Consider the following 26,080-nt stretch of genomic DNA (forward strand, 5'->3'; position numbering starts at 1 on the left):
TTCAAGGCAAAATGTCCCCCACATAATTATTCCCCTTCATTCTCTTATTTTCTCTTTCGCCTTCTTCTTTCCCTTTTCCTCTCTTTCACCACGTATGAGTTCTTCCTTTATTTTTCTGCCTGTGTACCTTCCTCTCTCTTTTCCAGTATTCATCTTTCACATGCACATATATAAGCGCACACACATCAACAGTCCAGCCTCCCACTGTGTGCAGAACATATAGTGAAGCCACCCGTGCATCAGGCAGGGGAGCCAGCATAACCAGCCTCCCTACCATCTCACTATCTGCTGATCAAAGAGCTTCTAAACAGCCAGAAACTACAGTGGGTGCAAGAGAGGAGCATGCACAGCAACACAATTAGCAAGCACCACTTTTTTATATGCTGAATTCCACTCCCGATCCCTGACATTTTCACACGCAAACACAGCCATGCATATATGTGCATACAAATTTGAGAAGTATAAACGCAAACACACAAAAATACCTCTACTTTTATATATTTTTGTGCACGTGCACACATACAAAGCAAGATGAACTGTGGTTTCACCTGTGAGTGTCTGTGCACGATAGCATCTGCCACTGATCTCTAAGTTGCTCAATTAAAGTTAGTGAAGAGCCTTAAGAGGGTGAGGAGAGGGGAGGAGGAGAAAGATCAAAGGGAATGCAGAGAAAATCCTGGCAGGAGAAAGAGAGAGAGAGGAAGAGATGTAAAAAGAGTGAGGATGTGAGTGAGAGAAAGTCAGGGAAGAGGTTAAAGGGGACCTATTATGCTCATTTCCAGCTCTATATTTTTATTTTTGGACTCCACTAGGGTAGCTTTGCATGATTCATAGTTCAAAAACCTCTATATTTATCTTACTGGCCCTATGCAGCCCCTCAGTTCAGCCTCTGTCTGAACAAGCAGTCTTAGCGTCTGTCTCTTTAAAGGGCGGATCCATTATTTTTTGTTTCATGGAGGTTTTTATATCATTCTGTAGCTTCCCAGTATGTATTCAAATCTTCAAATCCAAAAATTCAAATTTAGGTTGCTGCTGCTCTGCTAAACGTGCTAACAGATACATACACACACACACAGTTGGAGCACACACTGTTGCTACTGCTCAAACTTTAAAAAATAAACTCTGATTTTTCCTCCTGCCAGTAAACGGCTCCGGATCAGAGCAGAATCCAGTGTGACTTGCAGGTGTTATTTGTCCAAAGCTGCTCCTGGCTCTCTGCTCCAGAGCTCCCAGCACTCAGTCTGTCCCTCTGCTCCATCCCGTGCACATCTCACACTCTCAGACTCAGCGCTGCAACATTGCTGGTAGTATATCTGGACAATTTTTGTGCAACATACAGTGAGTGAGTATGTTAGGAAGACACTGTCAGCGAACTGCGTGTGTGTGTGTGCAGGGGGGGGGGGCATCAGCACTCTAACCCATGTCACTGCTTTTTGCTAACGGCTGAGTGGGCGTTTCCATTTGAAAACCCTAGAAAAAAATTCAGATGGAGTCATCCTCCCAGTGAGTCCATTCTGTTCTGTCCCGCTTTGAGAAAGCCCGTTGAGGGGTAGCCATATCAGTCTCGTGTTAAGTTACCACCAATAAAAACCCAACATTTCTTTTCTCCTTCAAATTAAAAGCTTTTAAATGACTAAATAAGGGGAGACTTGTGATTAATTTACTGAAAATTAAATGTGTTCCTCATCGAATTAGCGGAGTTTCATTAGCAGCACTAAAAACCAGTTGACACAACAACATATGGAGATATTTGGAGCTCTTTGTTCAATGGATCAGTTAGAAATAATGAAGGGAGTACAAGCAGAAACAGCCACAGTGATGATGGTGTTTGATGAAGAGCTGCAGACGACCAGCACAAATGCAACAGGTAAACAACTTATTTTATTTTGCCTGCTGTGTAATGGAAAAACACTCACAGCATGCCAGCTCGACTCTAGTCATGGCTCAATGTGACTGCCCCCAAAACAATAGAAAACAGCCATAATATTAGCAGAGTGGAGCAGTGAACTTGCATGCTGTGCATGGAGCAGATGATCATATAAAGAAATCTGGAGCAAACTGATGTTGGCTCAGTTTGAAAGTAGAAAAAACTGTTGGGAACTCAGCGTTCAGAGCAGTCTGAAGCCAGTGCTTTTTGCTCACAGGGACAAGCACGTTTAACATGAACATCCGGCATTGTAACCTTATATACAAAAAGAAAGTACAGTACAAAAAGAAAAAGAGAAGGGATGGTAGCATAAACAGAAAAGTCAACCTCAGGTTTCTATTGTGATTAACTGTTTCTCTATTCAGTGATGTCACAGAAATATCTTGTATTGTAAAACCCCATAAGCTGGCAGAGTTTGTGAGGTCAACTCATGTCATTAACAATTTATCAGCAGCAGTATCCAGCGCCTTGGGCTCAGCTTATCCACACCTGGAAACATGGAGCAAACAAACAAAGCCACATTTTTAAGATTAGTTGGCAGGTGTTTTTTTTTTTTTTGTGTGTGTGTGTGTGTGTGTGTGTGTGTGTGTGTGTGTGTGTGTGTGTGTGTGTGTGTGTGTGTGTGTGTGTGAAAGAGAGAGAGAGAGAAAAGAGGCAACTCAATGTGGCAGATGGTTTGGATTTATGAGAGTGCCATTAATTCAGTGCCAAAAGAGTTTAGACAATCTCAGAAACGGCATTTCACATTAAATGCAGCACATTTGCTTTATTTTTATCTGACACTAATAGATATGATTTGCTAAATTTCCCCCATCTAGGTGAAGCCGATGAAAAAAACACCAATAATACATATTAGTACTTCACTAAGGTTTAATCACTATAATGGTTTTGTGTTTAGAAAGTAATGAATAGGCCTATGTGTTTTTTGGAAGCTTCTGTCACACAACACTGAAGAATTAAGTAAATCAGCAGTGCCTTCTGGCTAAAAAAAAGGAAAGACAAACAGGCACGCATGAGATAGCAAGAGAAATGCTGTCCAACAAAGTTATTAATGAGACATTTGTGCAAGAACAATCATTTGAAACATAATAATTTATATGAAGAGCATTTTTTCATAATGTTCTTAACACTAAATGCAATGCCAGGACATTTCTGGGAGCAGTGCCAGGTAGAGGTGAGCCACAAATCTTGGGAATGTGTCTGGGAAAAATGGATGTGGATCCTCTACTGTAAATGGATCACAGTGAACATGCAGTGGCTCTGGCTCACTTCACTGCTACTGCTTATTCAAGTGTGCCCTCCAATGGAGGAAAACAGGTCATGTTGACAAAATAGACTCCTAGGCTAGATGTTAAAATGATACTTGGTTCTTTTCGCCACCTCAGCTGGCAGTCTAAAAAAATATTATTTTTCACTGATACTTTTCTCTGCCCTCAGTTGCTTAAATCAGTGAGCTGAGTGCATATCCTAGAGCCACTTAAGAATTAAACCATTAAGTTTAATTTAATATCACAAAAATATACAGTGGAGGAAACCACAGTGCATAGGTCAAATATCAAAGATGTCAAGGTAAAAACTCAGCTCGCCAAGGAAATTGCAAGCCAAAACATTTGCAAATTGAAATGAGTAACCAGTACTTTTCATTCTCTGAGGTCTTAAAGCATTATTTCTATAATCCAAAAACAATCGGAACAAGTGCATACTTCTTCGGTAGCATATGTTCATTAGTGACGCATTAAAATGCGGTTTTTGGAAAGGTCGCTGAATGATTGCGAGGTTCTAATCCAAATGCTAATTCAGTAACTGATTAGAAAACCTCTGTAATGTGATGATAATGATATGTAGATGAGTTCTCGTCAGGGCTGTCTATCCATTAATAATATGATATTTGAGTGTACTGTATGTGTGTGTGTGTGTGTGTGTGTGCATGGGTCTGTCATAGGCTACTTTCGGGGACAAATTTCAGACTAAAGACCAGTTGATTGGGGACTAAAGCCCTGTCCCCAATTGATAAAACACTGATTTTTTGGTCAGTGGTTAAGGTTAGGGTTAGGTTAAGGATAAGGTTAGGGTAAGGGTCAGGGTTAGGGTTAGGCAAGTAGTGGTTATGGTTAGGATTAGGGTAAGTCTCCAGGAAACGAATGTAAGTCTATGTAATGTCCCCAAAAGTGACCTAGGACGACGTATGTGCATGCATATGTACAGAATGTGTGTATGTTAGTGTGCATTCATTTCATCAGCATATTTAGCATATTAATGTTCAATCAATCTACCACTGCACTAATGCAAAGTTTGATTAAGACATGCTATATTCACTAATTAACAGACAGAAGCAACTGCACTTGATTATATCACAACCAGTTCACATGACCAGGTTCTCTCCTTTTAGGAAAGTTTTGACATTAAGATATGTAGCCAGAAAAACTTGTATGCAAGCAAGTAAAAATGTGTAGGTTAAGAGTGAGTTGTAGTGCAGGTTTAACTGTACAGATAAAATTACTGGTGATGGTAATGATGCCATTTTCAAGAAATAAAGAAGACATCATTACCATAAATCGGTGCGAGTGAGTGGCAGCACTAGAATTGGTGGAATGTCTCAGCTCTGCCACCACACAGCTAGAAAGATTTGGGGTCAAGTCTCAGCTCTGGTCCTTCCTGCGTGGTGTTTGAAGTTGGGTATGGTTGCTGTAGTTTCCATTCACCCAGTGTGAATGGAAACCAAAATATTCTGGTCAGCTGGATTGTCAAAGAGCTCAGGGAGGGTACTGCTTGCTGGGATGTCAGCCAAAGCTCAACAACACAATCTTATATATTTTAATTTGTTTGCTTGCTGTACAGACCAGCACTTTGCTGAATGATATATGTGTTCATATTGTAAAGGTATTAAACTAAATGTTTGAATGTGCATTTAAGTAACAAAATGTCATGAAAGATTTGTGTGCTTTTTTCTGTTGGACAGGTGACACTGTCAAAGCAATATGACACAATTTGTATTCACTGGATCAATTTAGCAGACTTATATTCTTGACATTGAACTGAGCAGTAAAATGCTTCATCCACACAACCCCACTCCATCAGCATGATGCCTCAAATTGTCAGGCACACACTAAGTCATTCATGGAAATATCCAACAGAACTACAGTTTACCTCCTCCTGTGATCTACTGTAAGTCAGTTGAGTATAGATCTCAGAACATGAGTAATTATATTTCACAACTACAAACTCATTCTTCAATGCCATCAAATCCCTAAACTCCACTGACACTGAGTGGAAAGTTGCCTTGCATCATCTCAAAAGCACCAACACCACATAAAGACAGAACTTTCTTGTAGATTCTGAGTGGTTTTACTTTTCCTGTCTAGGACCCAAACGAAAAATGTTATTTCTTTCATCCTGGGATCCAAGCCCATTAAAGAGTGATGAAACAGAATGTAACTGTGCATCTCTACTCAGTGCAAAATTTCAAAAAACCTACAAATATAGGAGGAGATAGGATCCATCAGCAGTAGTTCCCAAACTTTTTAAAGTCCTGTACCCCCTCAAACATTCAACCTCCTGCTGCATACCCCCTCTGCCACCACAGATGGCCAACTCTCTCTTTACATTTAAATATTTGTTTCATACAAATATTTTAAAAATTATTTGTTTTCGTGAAGGAAAAAAAATAAAACATGTCAAATACCAGCGCGCAGGTCAGTTACATCACTATCTTAGTCTCTGTCCTCTGCTCTGCTGTTGCATCTGTCAGCAGGTGTCAATGAGGGGAGTCACATCCACCTGCTACATGACGCACATTTCCTAACTTGGACTTCACTCCCGGAGTTGGGGGTGTTCCCCAGAGATGAAGCTGAGCTACTGACACATACGAAGTGTCCCAAGGGACTCTACATAACCTGTTGTTCCCCTTCTCCTTTCCACAAAGTTAGGTTGTAAAAAACAGGCAGTAAATGAAAAGTGCAAAGCAAGAATCGCCTTTGAAGTTCTTCCCCAAATGTTACACAGTGTGCTGTCTCTGTGTTATGGGTGTATAAATAGGTAGAGGTCTGTCTGCAATGAGGTGACGAGTAAAGTTTTAGCTGAGTAGTCAGCGCAGTCATCTATGATCTGGGAGACTCCAGTTAGAGACCCAGTGTGGGGACCTCCTTCATAAGGTATTTTATTCATGAACACTTATTGTAACACTTCAGTTTTCTAAAATTAAAAGCGTAATAAAAACAAAAACAAAAACAGGATTTTTAAGGCTCTTTCAACTTTTATTTGAATACAAATACAAATACAAATAATTTTGCTGCCTCAACAAATACAGACACATATACAAATACTGGGCTCCCTGCACATCCCTAATGAAGATATGACAGTGTTAGTAACAATTTTCAGCCACATGTAAAGCCCTCTCATATTTCAAATAAGTGACATACACGTCAGCTCAAGCATAATATGAATGACTTAACTCAGTAAGGGCTGAGAAACCATTCTCACATAGATATGTTGTTGCAAAGGGCATTAGAGTGTTGGAACATTAACTTTTTTATTAATATAAACCTTGTTTGGGCACCACCTCCTACAACTAACCTTTAATGTTCGAGGAAACATTAAAGCTTGAATTTAATTCTCAATTTGGTCAGTTAATTAGTCTCATAACCATAAGGTCTTCTCCGAGCAGTGACCTCCGTTTACTGTGCTCAAAGAAACAACAACTTCTTAGGATAAATGAAGACATTTATTAATAGCTAAACATCTTGAGGATGCATGATAAAGCATAGGATAATAAATTTAAAAAGAATAATAATGCCTATAAATGATAATAAAATAAAATAATAAAGAAACTTGTTTAGAAATAGCAGCTCGAAGTGTGTGACTTGAGGCTAACGTATTACAATGGGGAATGCTACGGAAAAGCTAATTCCACTTCTCTAAAGAAATTATCTTTTAATTTTAACGCTATTTGACCTCAACCCTGGATCACAAAGCCATGTTATGCCCCACTGTTGACAAGTTTTGTAGCTGCAGAGATGTCGTCTTACTAGGTCTTGATAGATGGAGTCGGCTGCAAGTTGCAGCTTCATGCGGTGTTGTCCAGCTTTGACCATTTTGAGTCTTTGTGGTGTAGTGGTGTTGAACCACAGGTAGAGAGGAGTCAAGCCGTTTCTGGCTGCTCTGAAAAGAGTCTTTTTGGTTAGACTCCTATTTGGCCAACTGCTGTAAGCAAGCAGACCGATATCCAGTTTCAAGCGTCACTTTCCTCTTCAGAGCAGCATTACGTGTCTGAGCTGAGGATTCAGGTGTTGGCTGTGCATCTTGTAATCTTAGTTGAATGCTGAATAAAGTTTAATCTGACTACACTCAAATCTTTAGTGGCGTAAACTTGGAAACACAGGACTTAATGTTACAAATAAACAAAAAAAAACTGAACTTGTTTCAATAAAAGATTAAAATATGTATATAATTGGTCAAATAACAAAGCAAATAGACATCTTAATAAGAATTGTCTTGGCTCTTGAGTTTCTGGAATTTGGATAAATGGGTGAAGTTTTGGGTGTGTTTTAAATGTTTCATGACGAATTGTTGATGAATATTCAATTTCTTTGTTTCAGGGGAACTCTTAAGGTGTGGTTGACTTCAACTTGAGATGGCAAATAACTTTTCTCACACTGGAGAATTAAGTTTTGAGTTTTAAACACAAAATTCACACTGAGTCTCTGGATCTGAATATTTCATATCACCTTGTGTTATATATTGTAAAAACTATTCTGAAAACAGTTCAGCATTATACATTCATTTTATAATAAGTCAATCCTTCTATCAACATGCCAATCATTAAAATTCATAGTAGCACTTCTCATAATGTCTAGACATCCAACCTTCATTGAGTCAACTTTCTCAAACCATCTACACTGAAATAAAAGTTTAATAGTATAGTGAAATGAAATAAAGTTAAAGCAACATTTATGTGATCAGATTTAACTTTCACAAACACGATTTCGCATATAAATTCAACATAACTCTTACTTCACAATATAAAACATTCAATGACCTATAATTTCATAATAAAGAAAACATTCAACCAGAAATTCTTCAGATATTATATTTCTATATTTCTATTACTTCAGAAACTTCAACACAACTACTTATCTAGAAGGAATCAGGAGAGAGGAGACAGAAATTAGGAAGAATTGCAGGATATAATGGTGTTGAAAGAAAGGAACAAACAAACAAAAGTCAAAGCACAAGATTGAAACCTGCTATAAAAGGACTTACAGATCTTTTCAAAAGTAACTAAACTAAACTAAAAGTAACTAAATCTCTGTGTAAATATTTAAATACTTGAAGATGTGCTGACTAGAAGTAGAAGTAGCATAAAAGTACAGTAGATATCAGAGAAAAATCCAATGGCAAATAATCACAATTCATTTTCTTTTTTTTCTTTTTTTGTTGGGAAAAATGAATATTAAAGAGTCCTACAAAGTTGAGTCTTTATTCAGTGACATCTCCATCTTAGAACTTTAATTAAAAATCCAACATCCAACAAGATATTTCAGCCAAAACAGGTTCTGAACCACAGCAAATGGTGTCCAAGGATTAATAAATATTTTTCTACTGTTGTGCTTGGAGCCGTTAAATATAAGTCTCAGAATGTATTTTAATTTAATGTATGTACTGTATTATATAGTATGTCTTACTTTTACAGAAACAAAGATCTAAGTTAATATAAATAATGAAATGGCAGCCACAACTTGTGCGGTTTCTTTTAAGATAAGAGTTTGTAGCTGTGTAGTTTTGTCTAACTGTCTCTTGCACTACTTTTGAACTCTGCCTCTCCATTATTTTTAGCCAAATTTTATAGTCCTTAAAGATTCTCCCCTTTCCATCCCAGTTGTTGTATATCTTGGGTTTTTTTTATTTCTTTGTAATTATAGAAGAGCTACATGTTATGCTCTGGATTAGAGATTGTCACCATATCAAAAGCATATTCTCGTTTAGAAACAATATATGCTAAATGTCTTTAAATGAGCAGCCTTTTCACCACTCAGGGGTTTTTGTTTTTGACAGTAAATTGATTTATATGCCATTCAGTCAAACATTGTAAACTGAGTCCTTCAGACAAAAATACCTAAAGCCTTGGGCTAATCCTGCCATTCATTTACCCTTACAATAAAAAACCTCAGTCCTCACAGTTTATGATCAATTTATGATCTATACTGTGACCATTATGGTTCTCAGCTCTCAGCGTGCTTCATCCTGCCTGCAGGACATACACACACAACAGAGAGCGAATCACAGTCCCCCCCTCTGATTTCATTGGATGGGGGACAATGAGATAATATGATGCGGTTTGTTGTAATAGTCCATGTTAAATTCTGTTTGAATATGGTTATTATTCAACAGGTTATGCTATGAATTATGTTGGTGTATGGTGTTTTAAAATCTTGTTCCATGTGCCTCTTAGTAACTTTGAACACCTGCCCCTCTGAAGGTCTCTGCACAGCCCTGCATTTGTGTGTTGTCCTTGATAACACAGACAGACCAGAGCTCCAATTTTTTAGTCATAGCCTCAGTTTTGTTCTGCACATTGAATGTGGTTGTTGAGAGGCCCTGTAATCCGAGATTCAATAGACCAATTACCACTCATTGTCATGTAAGTACCCCGACAAGTGAAAAGGTTGATCGGTAAAGAAAGGGCGTCTTTCAGCTCAAAAATCTTGTCAAAACTTTACTTTGGCAGACACTGCACTTTGGTATGGATTAACAGCGTTAAGTGGTCGCTGCCCATTTAGTTGCATAGTGCAGATAATATGTGAGAGTTCAGGGTCTTTGCTTGAACAAAGTTAATCATTTTCACTGTAATGTCCAAAACATCCTTCAGTCTATCAGGTATTCTCTTGGCAGCAAGCGCCTCTCTATGGATGCTGCAGTGTACCCACCTGGTGTCGGGGGCAACTGCTTGCATCTCAGTGACCACCCCACCATGTTTCCCTATCACTCCCCTGTTGAGTTGACTCTGCAGGATAACAGCATTCTTTGACAAAAGCGTCATGTGCAGTATAACAGAGCCAAACACAAGAGGCTACACAATCCGCGTGCTGCTTCTCTTAACAGTTCCAACCTCATTTGGCAGAAGTTAGTAAGCAGCTTCTCTGCAAATGTCATCTCATTCAGCACAGCCAATGCAGATTTACTGGCACCTAGAAAAACTCAACTTTTACACCACAGGATCACTCATGGAAGATCCTACTCTGCATGTAAAAATTATGCACCACTAGAGGGCCACAAACGCCACATCTAGTTTCTGCAGAAGTCTGCATTCTTTACTTAAAAGCGTGTTACAGTGTGTCATTGAACTACAGTGCAGATTGGCCAGAGAAACATTTCACTGCTTAGATTTCCTTATTTACTCAAGTAATGATATTAAATATTATTTATTATATATACCGATACAAAGAGCATAATGTGAAGGACCCGTCATGTCTTCACAGTTCCATATAGCAATGCTGCACTGACATCCAGTGGAGATTTCTTGGAACAGTCAATTCACTCCATCTACTGCTCTTTCTAATAATAGCTGTCTTATTCAAAGCACAGGTGTGAAAATGTAGTTTCAAGCATGACACAGTCTACAAATCCATGAACTCATTACAGACCATCATGTAACAAATAAGGAAATGAGCACTCCTGCAGTTAATACCAATACGGTGAAGTTTACAATGTTAAATTTTTGACATTTTCTGACACAACAGTTTGCAGATTTGTTCGGGACACAATCTATAATCCAAATGTTAACAAATGCTCACCCCTACTGCTGAAAATCAAAAGACAAATCGCAATCAATTCTTTGTATCACTCTCATATTGACAAGTCTTTTAATACATGGAGTAACACTGGACAACAGCTAAATCTAAATCTGCAATGGTCTGTAAGCAGTTTGTTTATATCAGTAATGGAATAAAACAGTCCTGTATTTTCAAAATATGTGAACAAACCATACATTTATATGATAAAATAATTACAGTTTGGACTTCAAGAAAATACCCTGCTCAGTTTTGTTGTTATATGTTCCCACTGTTCTTCTTTCATTGTTTTGACTGACTTCTGAGTCTCTTCACCTTGCTGCTTTAGACTGATGAACCAGCGATCCAGGTTGAGGTCCTGTGACGTCACTGTTCCTTCACACGTAGCCTTATGTTGATTTAAAAACTCACTATGATCGTCAGACTTCTATTAACTGCTAAATATGATTAACAATAGTTGTTGCCTGAACATCAGTTGCAGTTGTGCAACATGAAATGTACTACACCACACATGTGTGTACATTCCAGTTAAAAGCAAATATATCTCATAATACAATATTTAATTATCACACATTATTACTATTTTTTGTGATTTTATCCCCCTTGAGAGACAGCATGCACATGTTTCTCAATATATATTTAGCTAAAGCAGCCATTAGATCATGAAGACACAGTAGGGATCTTTGCTGGAATCACAAATTGTTTATTTCTCATGTCAACTACTCAACAAGATTGATACATTTAGGTAACACAATGCAGCACAGTTCCAGTATAATCCAGTGTGAAAGAGAGAAGAGACAGCATTATTGAATAATACGCACACATCATTAAGGAAAATCTGATCTGTTAGCTTACACCCTCTGGAGAAACAAAAATAAATGTTTCCACATCACTTCCTTGCATGATCTGCGAAGCCTTCATGTGGTCATGTCCTGCATTTAAAATGTTTACCATTTCCCTTTGTTCAAGTGTAGATTCATGCATATCTAAATCCTCTAGCATCTCTAGATCAAGTGATCTTTGCCCCAATACAAACTGTATTGCACATCAACTACATGAAGAAATGCTGTGAAATACTGATTGCTTAATGCTTCCTATAATTGCTGGTTATATTTGTAATAACAAGTTGTGTATCTTGTAAACACCAGATCTTTCAATTGTAGTTAGGCTATGCCTTTATTTTAAATATATACAGTATACCAGTGAGGTCCAAAAGTCTGAGACCACATTGAAAATCTCACGAAAACATGGAAATAATCAGAAAGTTTGAGGATTCAGAAAGTTAAGATAGGTAAAATGAAGAAGAAATATTCTGAAAGCTTCTGCACTATTTATCAGTCAGCAATCAAATTAAGCAAATCTGTGGCACTGACCAACTTAACTCCTTTGCACAAAAGCTCAGATATCCTTGAACTGCATCTCTTCCACTGAAGCATGCGTTCAGATGACACTCAGGTGGATTTGATCTACTCATCAGAGGCTTGTTCAAGTAACTCAACTTGCAGCCAGTGTTCATATGTTATAAATATGGCTGTGCCAGCCGATCATTGCTTACTAAGAAGCATTGTTATATTGGGAAACATGGCATCAGAATTAAATGAAAGCATCAGAAGTCAAATTGTTGGCATCAAATCATGGCTTGACTAAAGGTTTCTAAGGGGGCAGTGCATGGAACTCTAAAACACTGGATCAATTGTATCCAAAGCAGGCAGACCAGAAGTGACCACACCATCAGAAGATCAATACATCAAGCTTAGTTCCCTGTGAGATAGAAAAGCAACTTCATCACAAATACAGAATTTGCTAAATAAAAAACGCAAGACTCCAATCAGCAAAAGGACGAGTAGCAGTTTCTAAACCACTTCTCAGGAGGGGACACAAGGCCAAACGCTTGGCATAGGCTAAGAAATACCAGCATTTCACAGTGGATGACTGGAAAAAAGTCCTATTTACCGATGAATCCAAGTTTGAGATTCATGGCGGTAACAGAAGGGTGGATCTAAGGAGACAAACCGGAGAGAGAATGATACTGCAGTGTATCAAACCCACAGTGAAACATGGTGGTGGGAATGAAGTCTGGGGGTGTTTTGCCTACTCTGGAGTTGGACACTGAATTGACTGCACCCTGACCAAGGAAAAGTACCACTCCATTCTTCAGAGACATGCTGTACCCTCTGGTTGCATCAGAAGGATTCATACTACAGCAGGATAATGACCCCAAACTCACCTCAAAGATTTGAAAGAACTACTTGAAGACCAAAGGAGACCTTTGAAGCTCTTTGGAGCATTGTCAAATCATGCTGGGATAACATGGGTCATCAGGTTTTGCTCAAACTTGTGGAATCCATGCCAGCTTGAGTGCATGCTGTCATTAAAGCAAAAGGGGGGCATACCAAATACTGAGATATTCTGAAATTCATATATCTTTTCAAAGATTCAATTTTTCACTCACATTGTTAAGCTGATATTATCATGTGTAATGAAAAAAAAATAGTATTACATTTGAAACAAATTCAAAATAGAAGTATCTTGACTAGTGTTCTCAGACTTTTGGATGTATATTATTATATATAATTTTATATATATACAGGGATCCTCATTTTTTTCAGTCCTGCACCCAAATGACAAATCTTACCCTGCCACACAGGTTTGTGAACACACTACATCCACTTTTACTTTTGTCATGCAGCTATTCAGACAGAAGTGAGCTCTGATTTTTGGCTCTGACCCACACTGGGTCCCACATTTCCAGCCCACAGTTAGCCAAAGGGGGCTTGACATGTTTCCTAGCACAGGAAACCAGTTGAAGTTGACCTGGGTGTCATTTCTGCCCCTTCTCATGCAGATATCTCTGGAGGAACTACTTCCATCAGTAGCTGGAGATGCATGGTGATGGGCCCTAATGAAGGTCAAAGGTCATAGTAGCATCAGTATTATTGGAGTCAGTTCACCATGAGCACAACATGTCTATTCATTTGTTTTCTTCTTTTTGACCACATTAATTCTCAATTTATTGTCCAGTAATGATTATATGAACCAATAGATACATTTCAGTGTTTTTTTGTTATTATCTCAATTATTATTTGCACAAGTAGGTTCCTAAAGAGAATTAACTCTTAAGAGTAAACTTACTCATGAGTTTGCGTGCCCAGTTGACTTTCAGGTGGATGAAAGGGTAGTAGAGGAGGAGTCCACTGAAGATGAAGATGGTACAGTAGAGGTACTCCAGTTCTGGCTTATCAATGATGGGGGCCAGCACCAAGTAGCAGGACACCACGACCATTAGGCCTGCTATAACTATTGGCACCTTTGGGTAATCACACAGGATTCACTGTTTAGTTTTTACTCATGTTGTTGCTGCGTGGTCATGTGTCGTCTGAAAACTGTGCAAAGCCTCACCTTCACTGGTCTGTGGAGCTCCTTCCTGGTGAAACGCATCACTATAAGAGCCAGGGCAGTCAGACCGTAAAACACCCACTGAGCAAAGCTGAAGTAGTTAATGAGGGTGTTGATGTCTGCTGGGATAATGTAGCAAATAGCCAACATACCCTAAACATAAAATAATAAGAGAAACCAAACAGTAACTGGTTAAAAGGAGAAAATACTGTATCTTGTTCATGTGAAAGGAAACAACACAGTAGTTGTTTTGTCAAATGACAAAAATAAAGACCTTTTTGCCATTTTATGTTCATGCATTGTGAAAATTGAGATTTTATGGGTCACAAATCCTTCTTAACACACAGTGAATGCCCATGCAATGGTTTTTGAACATTAAATAAGTCAGATGGTCATGATGAATAACCGGATCAAACTGAAACATACATAAGTTGACTCATAAAATATGCAGGACTCACATTGAATATGAGAGCAGGAGACGGGGTGTAGCGCTTCAGACTAATATAGGATAAGATTTTCACCATGTGACCCTCTCTGCCAGATACATAGGCCAGTCTGTGAGAATAGAAAGATAAAAATATATATAAATTTTGTGTTGGTGAGTATTACTGTTGAACTGTACTTTTGCTGTTGTGATTTTTTTCTATTTGTATGTCTTTTCTCTTTTCTCTCAAGGTTTTTCCAAGCACATCTGTGTTCTTACATTTCAAACTTTGTTTGTGTTTTCCTACTCACATGCACACAAATAGGCACACCACATTAGCTTCCAAATTTGTATAAAGTGACAGTTGTCTCTCTCTACCTGCCAGCAGTGAAGCAGCTTCCATTGGCAGAGCCAAATGTAGACAAGACAACAAAAAATGGGACAATCCAAGACACAGGGTAAAGGACTCTGTCTCCAAAAGTCTAAAAGGACACAGACACATCCTTCAGAAAAGACAAGGGAGCAGAGTAAATGAATACTGAGCTGTTTCAGGTTCAATCTAAAATTCTCTGGAATAAACAATACATTTACACATACTGTATACACATGTGAAATGATGAACTGTCTCCTGTTAGGCAGCGCTCATTATTTTATATTCACTTTTAACCACACAGAGGAAGTCATTACAAACTAACTACAAACCTCCATGACTATTAGCTCTCTATTTCTCAATAAACATGGCAACCTTCTATGCTTCTTACCACGGCAACAGCTGGAGACAACAGCAGTTCAGTGGTGCTCATAACAGTGAAGTAAGCGACGTTGACCAACACGTAGCAAACAGACACCAAAGGGATCCCAATGAGAATGGCCAGTGGCAAGTTCCTGTGGCAAAATTGACAGAAAAAAATCAATTATATATGTAAGAAACACACTGTGGACTGTACACATGTAAACAGGAATATGTGCTTCATATATCTGAAACAAATTGTGTGTGAGCAGCAAGCCTTCTTGTTTGTTCAGTATATCTGTATGAACTCAAGCTCACTTTATAAGCCTACATTATTTAACACACTGTTCTGACTTAATATACTATTGCATAATTGCAATAAATGCAATTTTTGACAGGGCTGAATTGTATTGGAACCTCTTACCTGAATGGGTCTTTCAGCTCCTCTGTGATGAAATTCAGTTGATTCCTGAGAAAACAATAAAATGAATGTCTGCTATAAAGATAGCAGTCTGCCATAAAATAATACAAACAACTCAGATCTAATCAAAGGTGTTTGTCCTCTAAAATCACTCTCCTCCGCAGAGCAGCTCACTAAAATTTGCAAGTATTTTCTCAGCCAGCCTGCAGTGCTAACCTTATGTAAAGGAATCACTGTTACCCCCCTCAGCATCCTAAGTGTCCATGGTGGTTTATAAGGTACTTCACACTGACTTTGTCCTCTAATTGACCCTATTGATACACAGGCTTAAAGGACAAGTGTGTAAGATTTAGTGGCATCTAGTGGAACAGACTTGGCAGAAATGGAATATAATATTGTAATTGTATAAGTAATTGTATAAATAATATTGTATAAGTATGTTTTAATTATTGTATAATCCGATGAAAATAAGAATCGTTGTGTTTTTGTTACCTAAGATTGAGCCCTTTATATCTACTGAGGGAGTGGGTCCTCTTCCACAGTGGCCGCTATGTTGCACCGCCATGTTTCTACAGTAGCCCAGAACAGACACTGTAGGTTCGCCTACATGCTTGGAAGGGGAGAGTGAGGGGAGGTGTATTCATTTGGTTGAAATCTGCAACCTCAATGCTAGATGCCACTAAATCTTACACACTGTTCCTTTAAAGCCTGATACCCTGCTGTGATCCCAACATGACATAAAAATGAAAGTGCATCAGTCCATGACCTTGCCTTACCCCTCCAGAGAAAACTTGGATTTATCTTACACAATACAAAGATAGGAACCTCAGTCAGGCTTGGCCAAACACTCCTGCACCATGAGCAGATTGAGGGATGTCAAACCAAAAATTACCAACTAGTCCCAGTCACAGAATACACAAGCATGATTGCTGAAACTCCAATTACAACAGTGAAGACATACACATAGGAAGAGGATTAATCAGAAGATAATATATCCCAGAATGGTCAGTAGCTGCTACACTCCCACAATCATGCTCATAAGCGAAAAGGTGGTGGTAACCTTCACCTGCTGGTGCTCTGTAATGCACAAGCAAGTCTCAAAACCAACACAGTCCTCTTTTACTGTGCAAACACAGACTAAGTAAAGAGAATCATGATCATGATCATGATGGTCACTGTCACTGGGACCCACTGCACTGCCATGTGTCTGAGCTCCAGTATCAAGTCTGAGAGAATTCAGCTCTTCACAGGAATATAGGAAGAGAGTTTTTCAGTTCATGGAAAACCTGGTTAACTGTTGCTATAACTACACTGTGTGGAACATGGATTTGTCATATGGAGTTGATAAAAAGTTGCATGTCTGAGGGTTGAATTCACACATTTTGAGAAAGGGTATGGCGTTAGAGAGTAGCTGAAAGGCTGAGTGCTGCTGTTGTATTGTTGTGACCCTACTGGAGAGCAAAAGTGGTGCCACCACCACATGAAAAAGCATTGGTTTTTCAGTCCCCAATAAAAATGGATGGTGAGAAGGGTCACAGTACTCCTCACATAATGTAAGTAAAGCAGGAACTCGGTTGAGAAAGCATACTTCAATGCATTGCTTTAGACAGAGCAAAGTGAAGAGAAGTACAACTGTTACCATCCATCATAAGCCCAAAGCCCGTTGTAAAACGCAAGTCCAATTGTTCCAACAGAGGATGAGGTGCCATCAAAGGCATTTGACAAAGTCTTGGATTTTCCTGGACACAAAGTTATTATTATTGTTAAATGCAATATTTGAAAAGGCAGAGTTGTGTTTCAAAGCCACTGATAGAACATGAAAGCTCACCTTGTGCCAATATAACAATGCCGGCTCCCACTATGACAAGAATAATGAAAAGTTTGGCTGCAGTGAAGAAGTTCTGCACGTAGTTGGCCAGTTTGACGCTCAAACAGTTGACGGTGACAATCAATACTGAGAAGACAAAAAAATAACAATATGCAGTATCTCGAAATTCCAATTTTGACATTTGAAATTAAAAACCTCTCAAAGAACAATATATATCTATTTATAATACTTTGACTTTGTCTTTCCCCGTTGACTTAGACATGAACAATTTACGAACAATTCATCATTGTTTTTCCTTTTTCTGTTGTAATATTTTGCAGAATTAGTTAATCTAGCATAACCAACCCAAGCCACAAGTGACTTCTTTATATAATGTTTTACTCAGGAGGCCTTTTTCATCCTAACTCTTGTCATTTTCTTTTTTATATGTTTTTAATGCTGCAGCACTTTGAGATTCACTGCAAATGAAAAGTGCAGTACAAATTAAATGCATTATTATTATTATTATTATTATTGTTGTTGTTGTTGTTGTTGTTGTTGTTGTTGTTGTTGTTATCATTATTATTATTATTAAATGCCACTTATATTAAATACTTTCAGCAATTCAACAATAAACCGGTAAGCAGGTGATTCAGAAGCAGAGTTACTAATGATTAACAGAAGTTTATTGAGTTTCTCTCCACACAGAGATAGAAAGGAAAGAACTCAGTGGTCAGTATAGTTTTAATGTCTTCTTATCAGTAACATCTACAATGACTATCACTGTTTATGTAATTCACTGCTCTTAGCCATTAACTCACAAGCATTACAGTGTAACTCACATATAGCTGCTGCTGACAGACACTTGGTAACAACAAGAGGAGGAGCGCAGCCCGGGTAGAAAGGAGTGGAGGCATATTCTGCAAAGCTCAGTGTGATGATGGCGAAGGCGGAGGGCTTCAACACCATAACAGTGGTCCATGAGTAGAGGTAGGCTATGAGGGAGCCAAAAGCCTCCATTAAATACGAATACTCCCCCCCAGATTTGGTGATCATGGTGCCAAGCTCAGCATAGCACAGGGCTCCTGTACAAAAACACACACATACACAGAGAGAAAAGGAGGAGAAAAGAGGTGTAAAGCAAACTAAAAGAAGACCTTAATAATATGTGACTTTAATAATATGTGAAAAGGTCCCAGGAAAGTTCAGAGCTTTTACGTACCAACAAACTCTGCCAAACACCCTCACAGTCAAAGTCATTATTTAAATCTTAAATCCGTGTTAATAACATTATCCCCAAGCAAAATGTTACACACACAAGCTAAACCATTCAGCTATATGCTTATTCACTGAGTGTAGCCTAATTATTTTGTTTTTCTTAAAATCAGTGGGTAATGCAGCCTCAATGGTAGAGAATGGAACATAAGTATAAGGATAAGAATATAAGGAATATATATTATGACTCCTGGTGAGAATTTATGATGAAATATAAGCTATAACAAATTTCTAGTCTCTAATTATTTCTTATGGGAAAAGAAATATGTTTCTTCGGTAGACTTTGGAAACAAAAGTGTTAATAATTAAACTCCTACTATATTGTAGGAGAGACATTTTTTTACTTCTACAATCCAGTGTCTTCTTTGGGAATTTATTGTTCAGGACTGATCATTAGCTTGGCAAGGTGTATGAACAGTTATAGTTAGTACACTCTGTTCCTCACTAGCTTCCTCTCTTAACAATCTCTGCCCTCTAACATCCAAACCGACCTCAGTGACTATCAGGGTCTCCTAAAATCATTCTCCTCCAGTTTACAAATTATCAGAACAAAATCTATGGCACCACAGACACATGGAAAATGTTCTCTGCTTTTAACTCACTCCTCAATTCACCTCCTCCTCTGCCCTCCACTCACTGCAGACATGTTCGCCTCCTTTTTTACTGATAAGGATTTGGCCATCAGTAACCAGTTCTCTGAGCCTGACCAAGCTGGCAGCTGCCAGCTAACAGGGCCACACTCTCCTCCTTCTCCCCTCTGACCGAGGAAGAAGTAGCCAAACTTCTGCTGGACTCTAATCCCACTACCTGTCCACTGGACCGAATACCATCCAACCTTCTACAGACCATTTAACCCCGCAGTCACACACATCATCAACTCCTCACTTACAACATTTTTCCTTGCTACATTTAAGCAAGCTCAAATAACCCCGCTACTCAAAAAAACCTACACTCAACCCAGCCCAGGTTGAAAACTACTGCCCTTTCTATCAGAAATACTTGAGTGCACAATCTTTAACCGTGTCCCTGAATTCCTTCCTGAGAACAACCTGTGTGACCTGAATCAGTCCAGCTTTAAGCAGGTGCGAGACTGTACTCCTGTCGGTCATGGAATTACTACACTCAGCTGGAGCAATCCTCAGCCCTTTTGCTGCTCAATCTGTCAGCTGCCTTTGACACGGTTAACCACCAAACCCTCCTTTCCACACTCATTGAGCTTGGTATCTCAGGATCTGCCCTCTGCTGGTTCATGTCCTATATCTTACGGAGACATTTTATCCACAGGGGTTCCTCCAGGGTCAGTGCTTGGTCCCCTTCTTTTCTCAATATACACCACCTCGCTTTGCAATCATCCACTCCCATGGTTTCTCATACCATTGCTATGCTGACGATACCCAGCTCTTCCCGTCGTTCCCGTCGGAAGACCACACAGTCTCGGCTCAGATCTCATCATGCCTTGCCGATATATCAGCATGGATGAAAGAACGCCACCTTCAGCTCAACCTCTCCAAGACCGAGCTCCTTGTCGTCCCAGCCAGTCCCTCTATACAATAAAACATCAGCATCACACTCAAATCAACCCAATTCATGCCCACAAAGTCCGCCCAAAACTTGGGCATCATGATCGATGACCAGCTAGTCTTTAAGACTAGTATGTATGTTCAGCAGCCTCTCCACTGGCTCCCAGTTGCTGCCCGCATCAAATTCAAAACCCTGACACTTACAAAACAGCAACTAAAATGGCGCCCACCTACCTGCATTCCCTCATTTAGGTCTACACTCCCTCCCACTCCCTACCTACACCACAACAGGGCCCTAAGTTGCTAGCTAGACTCTTCCCCGGTGGTGGAACGAGTCATCAAACTCTATTCGATCCGCAGAGTCCCTCTCGATCTTTAAGAAAAGACTCAAGGCCCAGCTCTTTCGCAAACATCTCTGCCCTTAATGAATGGAAAGTAGAGAAAAAATAAAACAAAAAAACACCAAAAAAACAAACAAAAAAATCTGCTTCTACACAATCTATGCACTCTATGCATTGCCTCTGTTCACTGCCTGTTGACATCTACAGTATGTCAAATCGCACTCAAACTTAGCTTAATGGCACTTACTCGTGTTGCTCTCTCCTGACTTGCTTGTGTTGTATCAGCTCACAGATGTACGTCACTTTGGATAAAAGTGTCTGCTAAATGAAAAATTGTAATTGTAGTACAAGGACAAACTAGTTCATAATTTTCAATTACACAGAACTTTTTAGGGTGTTAGCAATTATTGCACTGCTGCTTGCAAACCAACCCTATAAATAAACATTTACCACCTTTAAACTAAAGGAAACATGTATCACATCCTGAGAAATTTAACACCCAGAATTTTTAACGAAGCCCCTAAAGAGCAGCTTGACTGTGTGAAAGACTGTGAGATTTTTCCATCAAAGAAAAGAACTCTTTCAGAGGTATGCCTGATACATCTGTTGTTAAAAACAAAAACACACTGACTCAAACAGCTATTGAATTTTCCAAGCATTTCATTTTGTTGTCGGTTTATTGTGTCAGTTTCTCTGTGTGTAGAGTGACATCATTTTGTTCAGTGTAGCACGTCTGGTCAAAGCATTACAAGGACGATGTATGTTCTCACAGACATTTTGAGTTGGTTTCTGATGTTCTCCCCTCAGAGCTAGTGGCCATACATATAGATGAGGATTTATTGAAATAAGGTTAGAATTAGAATTGAGTTGTACTTGTTATACAGTATAGTATTTGTTATATATCTTGTGAGTATATACTTTTATAGTAATTTATCCCATGCGAAGATGCCAAGCCGCTGCAAAAATATGACAAAAACAATGCCTTACAGAGTAATATCCTATATATTCTTAGAAGATGTACAAGTTTCTGTCTATGTGTGTCTGTGTTTCAGTCAATCCACAGACCTTGTTCAAGTACACTTTTATCCACCAGCAATCCGCTTAAAAAGGTGTCTGGAAGTGATGTGGTTGATGACGTGTCCCCGTCTCATGTGTTTGACCCCAGAGTGGTTCAGATATGCTGCTGCTTGTTAAGGTAGGACACAGCAGCAGAGAGGCAATCATATTTTTGTTTTTTTTGTTTTTCGATAGAGTGTCTGCATTTAATCAGTTTCTCCAGGGTCAGTGCTTCAGTTGTGACCTTTGTATGACCATTCTGTTTGTAGCACAAAAACATGCTGGAAGTCAAGAGCTGCCAGATCCTTTCCACAGACACAGTGACAGAGAGTACTGAAGGTCCTCATTGCTCTCTTGGATTTTTTTTATAAGAGCACAAGGCGCTTGTGACAAACTTTGCCTCTCTAGACTCTCTGAAGGGCATTCTCTGATTGAATCCTGCCACCTCTGACGCAGCTGGAGACTCTTGAGGACACACTGATTTGAATCATGTTTTAAATATTTGGTCCTTTGTGTCTTGTAGTGTGTGAAAATCACTGATTGATTCTCAGGCAACACCCAAAATAGCTAATAAGAGCCAAGCGCTACAACCACAAACTGTAATAAACCTGCTATAATGACCAGCTTACTAGGTTTAATTGATTCATAATGTTACAGTGATATATGCAAAGATTTGCATGTCACTTTTTCATGAATGTTTACTACAAATCACACTCAACAGGTCCTCTTGGACAAGACTTTTTTTCTCCATCTTTTAGTTTTTCCTCTCTGCACAGTGTACACAACACAAAAAGCTGGCAGGGACACAAGCCTGAATAGCAGTTCTGTTTGCCATTGCAACCTATTCATGTGTAATGTGATGGCGGTTCTTGTAACAGATTGGCCTCAACCAGCGAAAATACTCATTATGTGTGAGCTCTACCTCAGTTTCAAATTGGAGAGTTGAGCTCCCAGCTTAATACTATCGACAGTTTGTGATGAATTGTTTCTAATATCTATTCAGGCTTACAAAAGACAAGGCAGGGATGCCAGTTATAAATCTCAAACCTGCAGCCACCCTCCTTCCTATCCAACACAAGGTGTGTTTTATGTTCATCATCCACACCTCTCAATATGATTCAACCCAATAAAACATTACCTCAAAAATGACAAAATTGCTTGTGTTATTTCACAAGACTTGTGTTATTATTGTGTCTATCATGTTCACTATGTGTTGCATTAAAATACTCTGTGAATCCCTGAGGCAGTCTCTATGCAAAATAAAAGAGACAGACATCTCTGATGCTGATTGAGGTGACGTATTAGTTTTTGGTTGCCCTTCTCACCCAGAGTGGCTAACACGCCACAGGCGGCCCAGATGAGGAGGCAGGGTCCCACAGCTCCAGAGTACAGCAGAACAGCCTTGGGAGAAATGAAGATGCCTGAGCCAATCATAGTCCCCACAATCAGACAGACGCCGCTCAGCAGACCAACCTGTACACACACACACACACAAAAAAAACAAAAAACAAAAGGTGTTACTTCAAAGATCAAATTTCTTGAATGTTAACTTATTGAATGGAACTTATGCTGTTGGATGTCACTAAAGTTCATTGACTTTATTAGCTGAAGGCCAAACCAAAGCTAAAAGACAAATTAATATTTGACTTATGAATAACTTATAAATGTCTCAGGTTTGTTTCTTATTATTCTTAGTAGTCACAGTTTAGTCATAGTTATAATTTATCCATTGAAACACTTTCATTCCCCCTCAATTCAACTTAGGGCTTAGGAGGCTTAGGGGACCTGGACAGCACCACTGAGGGGATCATTGTGGAGTTAATATGTAGAGACAGTTGTTGTGGTACTGCCTGGTACTCAATCTCGGCCCCCAGTACTTTAAAAAAGTATGGATGGTGGGATCCTACAGTGTGAACATCTAATGAGACTCTTTCTCAGGAACCCACACACATACAAAGGAAAGGAAAAGAGATACACACAAACACACTCACATCTTTTTGAAGCACAGTGGCTTTCACAGGCTGCTTGTCTTCAGCCTGAGAGTTCACGCTGTGGCCAGTGGAGCCATTCTGCGACTCCTTCCTCCTCCTAACGCTGCCTTCATCCATTTCAGTCTGCTGGTGCACCAGAAAACACACGCATGCATTTTACACCATTTACGGTGACTTTTACAAGACATGTGGCATTGGTTTATAGGTTTATTGGTTTATTGGTTTATTGATTTATGTTTGTTAATCATTGTTGCCCTTATCAAAGGTCATGTAAAAGTATATAAAATATAAAGTATATATAAGTTTACAAGCAAACACTGTGATCTTCTGCCAAGTCCAGCAGTACAATTTCCTCACATCTAGTTAAACATTGAGGCTCATACAAGGAAAACAACTTCTTGAAAATCCACCCAAAACATTTTTTTTTACAATGTTAATCTTGTGATTTTACTGATCGTATTAAAAGATGCTAATACGGATCTACTGCACAGATTTTTGTCTTCATTTTTTCTTTAGGCTTCTAGATGATGACTGTTAGTAGTTCTGAGCCACAAACATATCAAGGGGTATCTTACAGCACTGTCAGCGGGGCCGCTCAAGAAAATGTTAACAGAACATGAGAATTTGGAGATTTGACGATCATGGTTTAGACTTTAAGAGAGATTTAATTTACAAGATAGCAAGGCTAAACTACTTAATTTTGGATTAGGTCAGAGTATAATTTATATTCCAAGAAGTCACACACCTTATAAAAAACATTGTTCAATCTGTGTGTAAATTTCAAATATTTTGTATTTTGGGGAGCTATTTTGTCAATTGTAAAAAAAAAAAAAGAAAAGAAAAAAGTTCAGTCAGTCTGATGCACTTTTTGTGCAGTAAGTGTTCAAATTAGTCAATAGTGAGTGTTCTGTTTACTAGTAGCATATTTTGAGGACAGGAGTAGTTGAAAATAGATTTGTAAGAACAGAATAATTTTTATCATACCTACAGTAAATGGAATAATCTATTCTTTCATGACATTCTGCATTCATTTTATCCAATAAATTACTTGGTTGCACTTCCAAAACATGCACATGCATCTGCAAGATGAGACCACACAGTACTGTCTAACCTTGGAATATTGTGTTAATGTGTAACAAACATAAAATCAGTCTGACTTGTTCACATTCCAACAAAACTTTCACTTACTTACAACCCGCACTGAAACCACCTCAGTAATGCTCCATGTAGTTGTTTTCAAACCCAAGTGCACTGATGTGAACCCACAAATGATACTGAGCCCAGTTAAGCGAGGGAAAGCAGGAATGTCTGATGCAAAGGAAAACCTGGGGCTCCCTGTGACTGAGCGCACTCCTGCTGTGGGAGGTTCCTAGATCTGATTGGACATGCCGGATGGCTCTGGAGGAAAAGGGAGGTCGGCAGTGAGAGTGAATGAAATCCACTCATCAAAAACATTTTCAATTGGAAATTATTGCTTCTTGTTTTTTTTTCTTTTAGTTTTTTTGCCATTTTTTAAATATACATTTCAACAAAATACTGATTGTCTGAGAGGGAAACAGTAATGGAGAGTAAGAATAGATTAATAATATGATTGTGGCATTGTAGCAGGTGTAATACCAAGTTTCAATAAGAAAAACATGATAATGGCATTACAGATTTGATTAACAACAGTGTTTTGTGACAGATCGATTAATCTGTTTCTAAAGTAAGATGCTACAAGGGGTCACTGATCCATACTTCATACTGTTTTTTGCTAGTTTTTATTACATTGTCGATACTTTCAAGGCCGTTCAGTTTTCAACAGAAACTCTGAAAGACTTCCGCCTCTTTAAGCTTGCTTAGCCTGACTTCCTTCACAATGCCTCTTTGATAAGGATATAGGACACCACTGCATGTCTGTGTGTGTGTGTGTGTGTGTGTGTGTGTGTGTTACATTCCCTTTCTAATCTGCACCTCATTCTCCTCTCCTCTCTTCAAAATTGCCTCCGTGTTAGAGAAGTTGCATTCTTTTCTTTTTTGTGTCTATATTAAAGTTCATCTTTAACTTCTGAGCAGACCTTCACGTCAACTTATGGCAAAAGCAGAGAGTCAGTATTGTTGGTTGAGTCATAATATATAATATCAATATCAAAGAAATTCAAATGACATTGAAATTGTAAACTACTGCTTGGAAGATGCCTGTTCAATAAAGCTATTTCATTATATATAATTACTAGATTTTATTATACACATATCTCCACTTAAACATAAGTCATCTGTCTCGAAAAGTCAAACCCCCGCTATGTTGACTCAGACTCCCCCTTACTTATCTATGTAAGCTCCAGCTTAAGTTGCAGACTAGTCTAGCCTCTAGAATAGGGGGGGTGGGCTAAATATGAGAAGAATTTGCTTATATGACTGACCAAA

At 38.8% G+C, this 26,080-nt stretch overlaps 1 protein-coding gene across 2 annotated transcripts; it reads right to left on the reverse strand.

Moving 5' to 3' along the window:
- Positions 1–11,395: 11,395 nt before the first annotated feature.
- Positions 11,396–25,235, reverse strand: slc7a9 (solute carrier family 7 member 9). 2 transcript variants are annotated; one of them, XM_067593497.1, is made up of 13 exons: positions 24,863–25,235; positions 23,675–23,797; positions 23,009–23,156; positions 18,334–18,576; positions 17,513–17,638; positions 17,324–17,423; positions 15,688–15,732; positions 15,295–15,418; positions 14,912–15,015; positions 14,568–14,664; positions 14,113–14,262; positions 13,846–14,020; positions 11,396–13,612 (listed from the first exon to the last, which is right to left on the reverse strand). In XM_067593497.1, exons 2-13 carry the CDS (start codon positions 23,789–23,791, stop codon positions 13,551–13,553), a joined length of 1,491 nt encoding a protein of 496 aa, XP_067449598.1. In that variant the 5' UTR covers positions 23,792–23,797; positions 24,863–25,235; the 3' UTR covers positions 11,396–13,550. The 2 variants fall into 2 exon arrangements, with proteins under 2 accessions (XP_067449598.1, XP_067449587.1); XM_067593486.1 differs by having other exon boundaries at positions 23,675–23,800; positions 24,863–25,234.
- Between the last annotated feature and the right edge of the window lie 845 nt (positions 25,236–26,080).

The sequence above is a fragment of the Thunnus thynnus genome, chromosome 1 (genome assembly GCF_963924715.1).
Source record: "Thunnus thynnus chromosome 1, fThuThy2.1, whole genome shotgun sequence".
Lineage (NCBI taxonomy): Eukaryota > Metazoa > Chordata > Actinopteri > Scombriformes > Scombridae > Thunnus > Thunnus thynnus.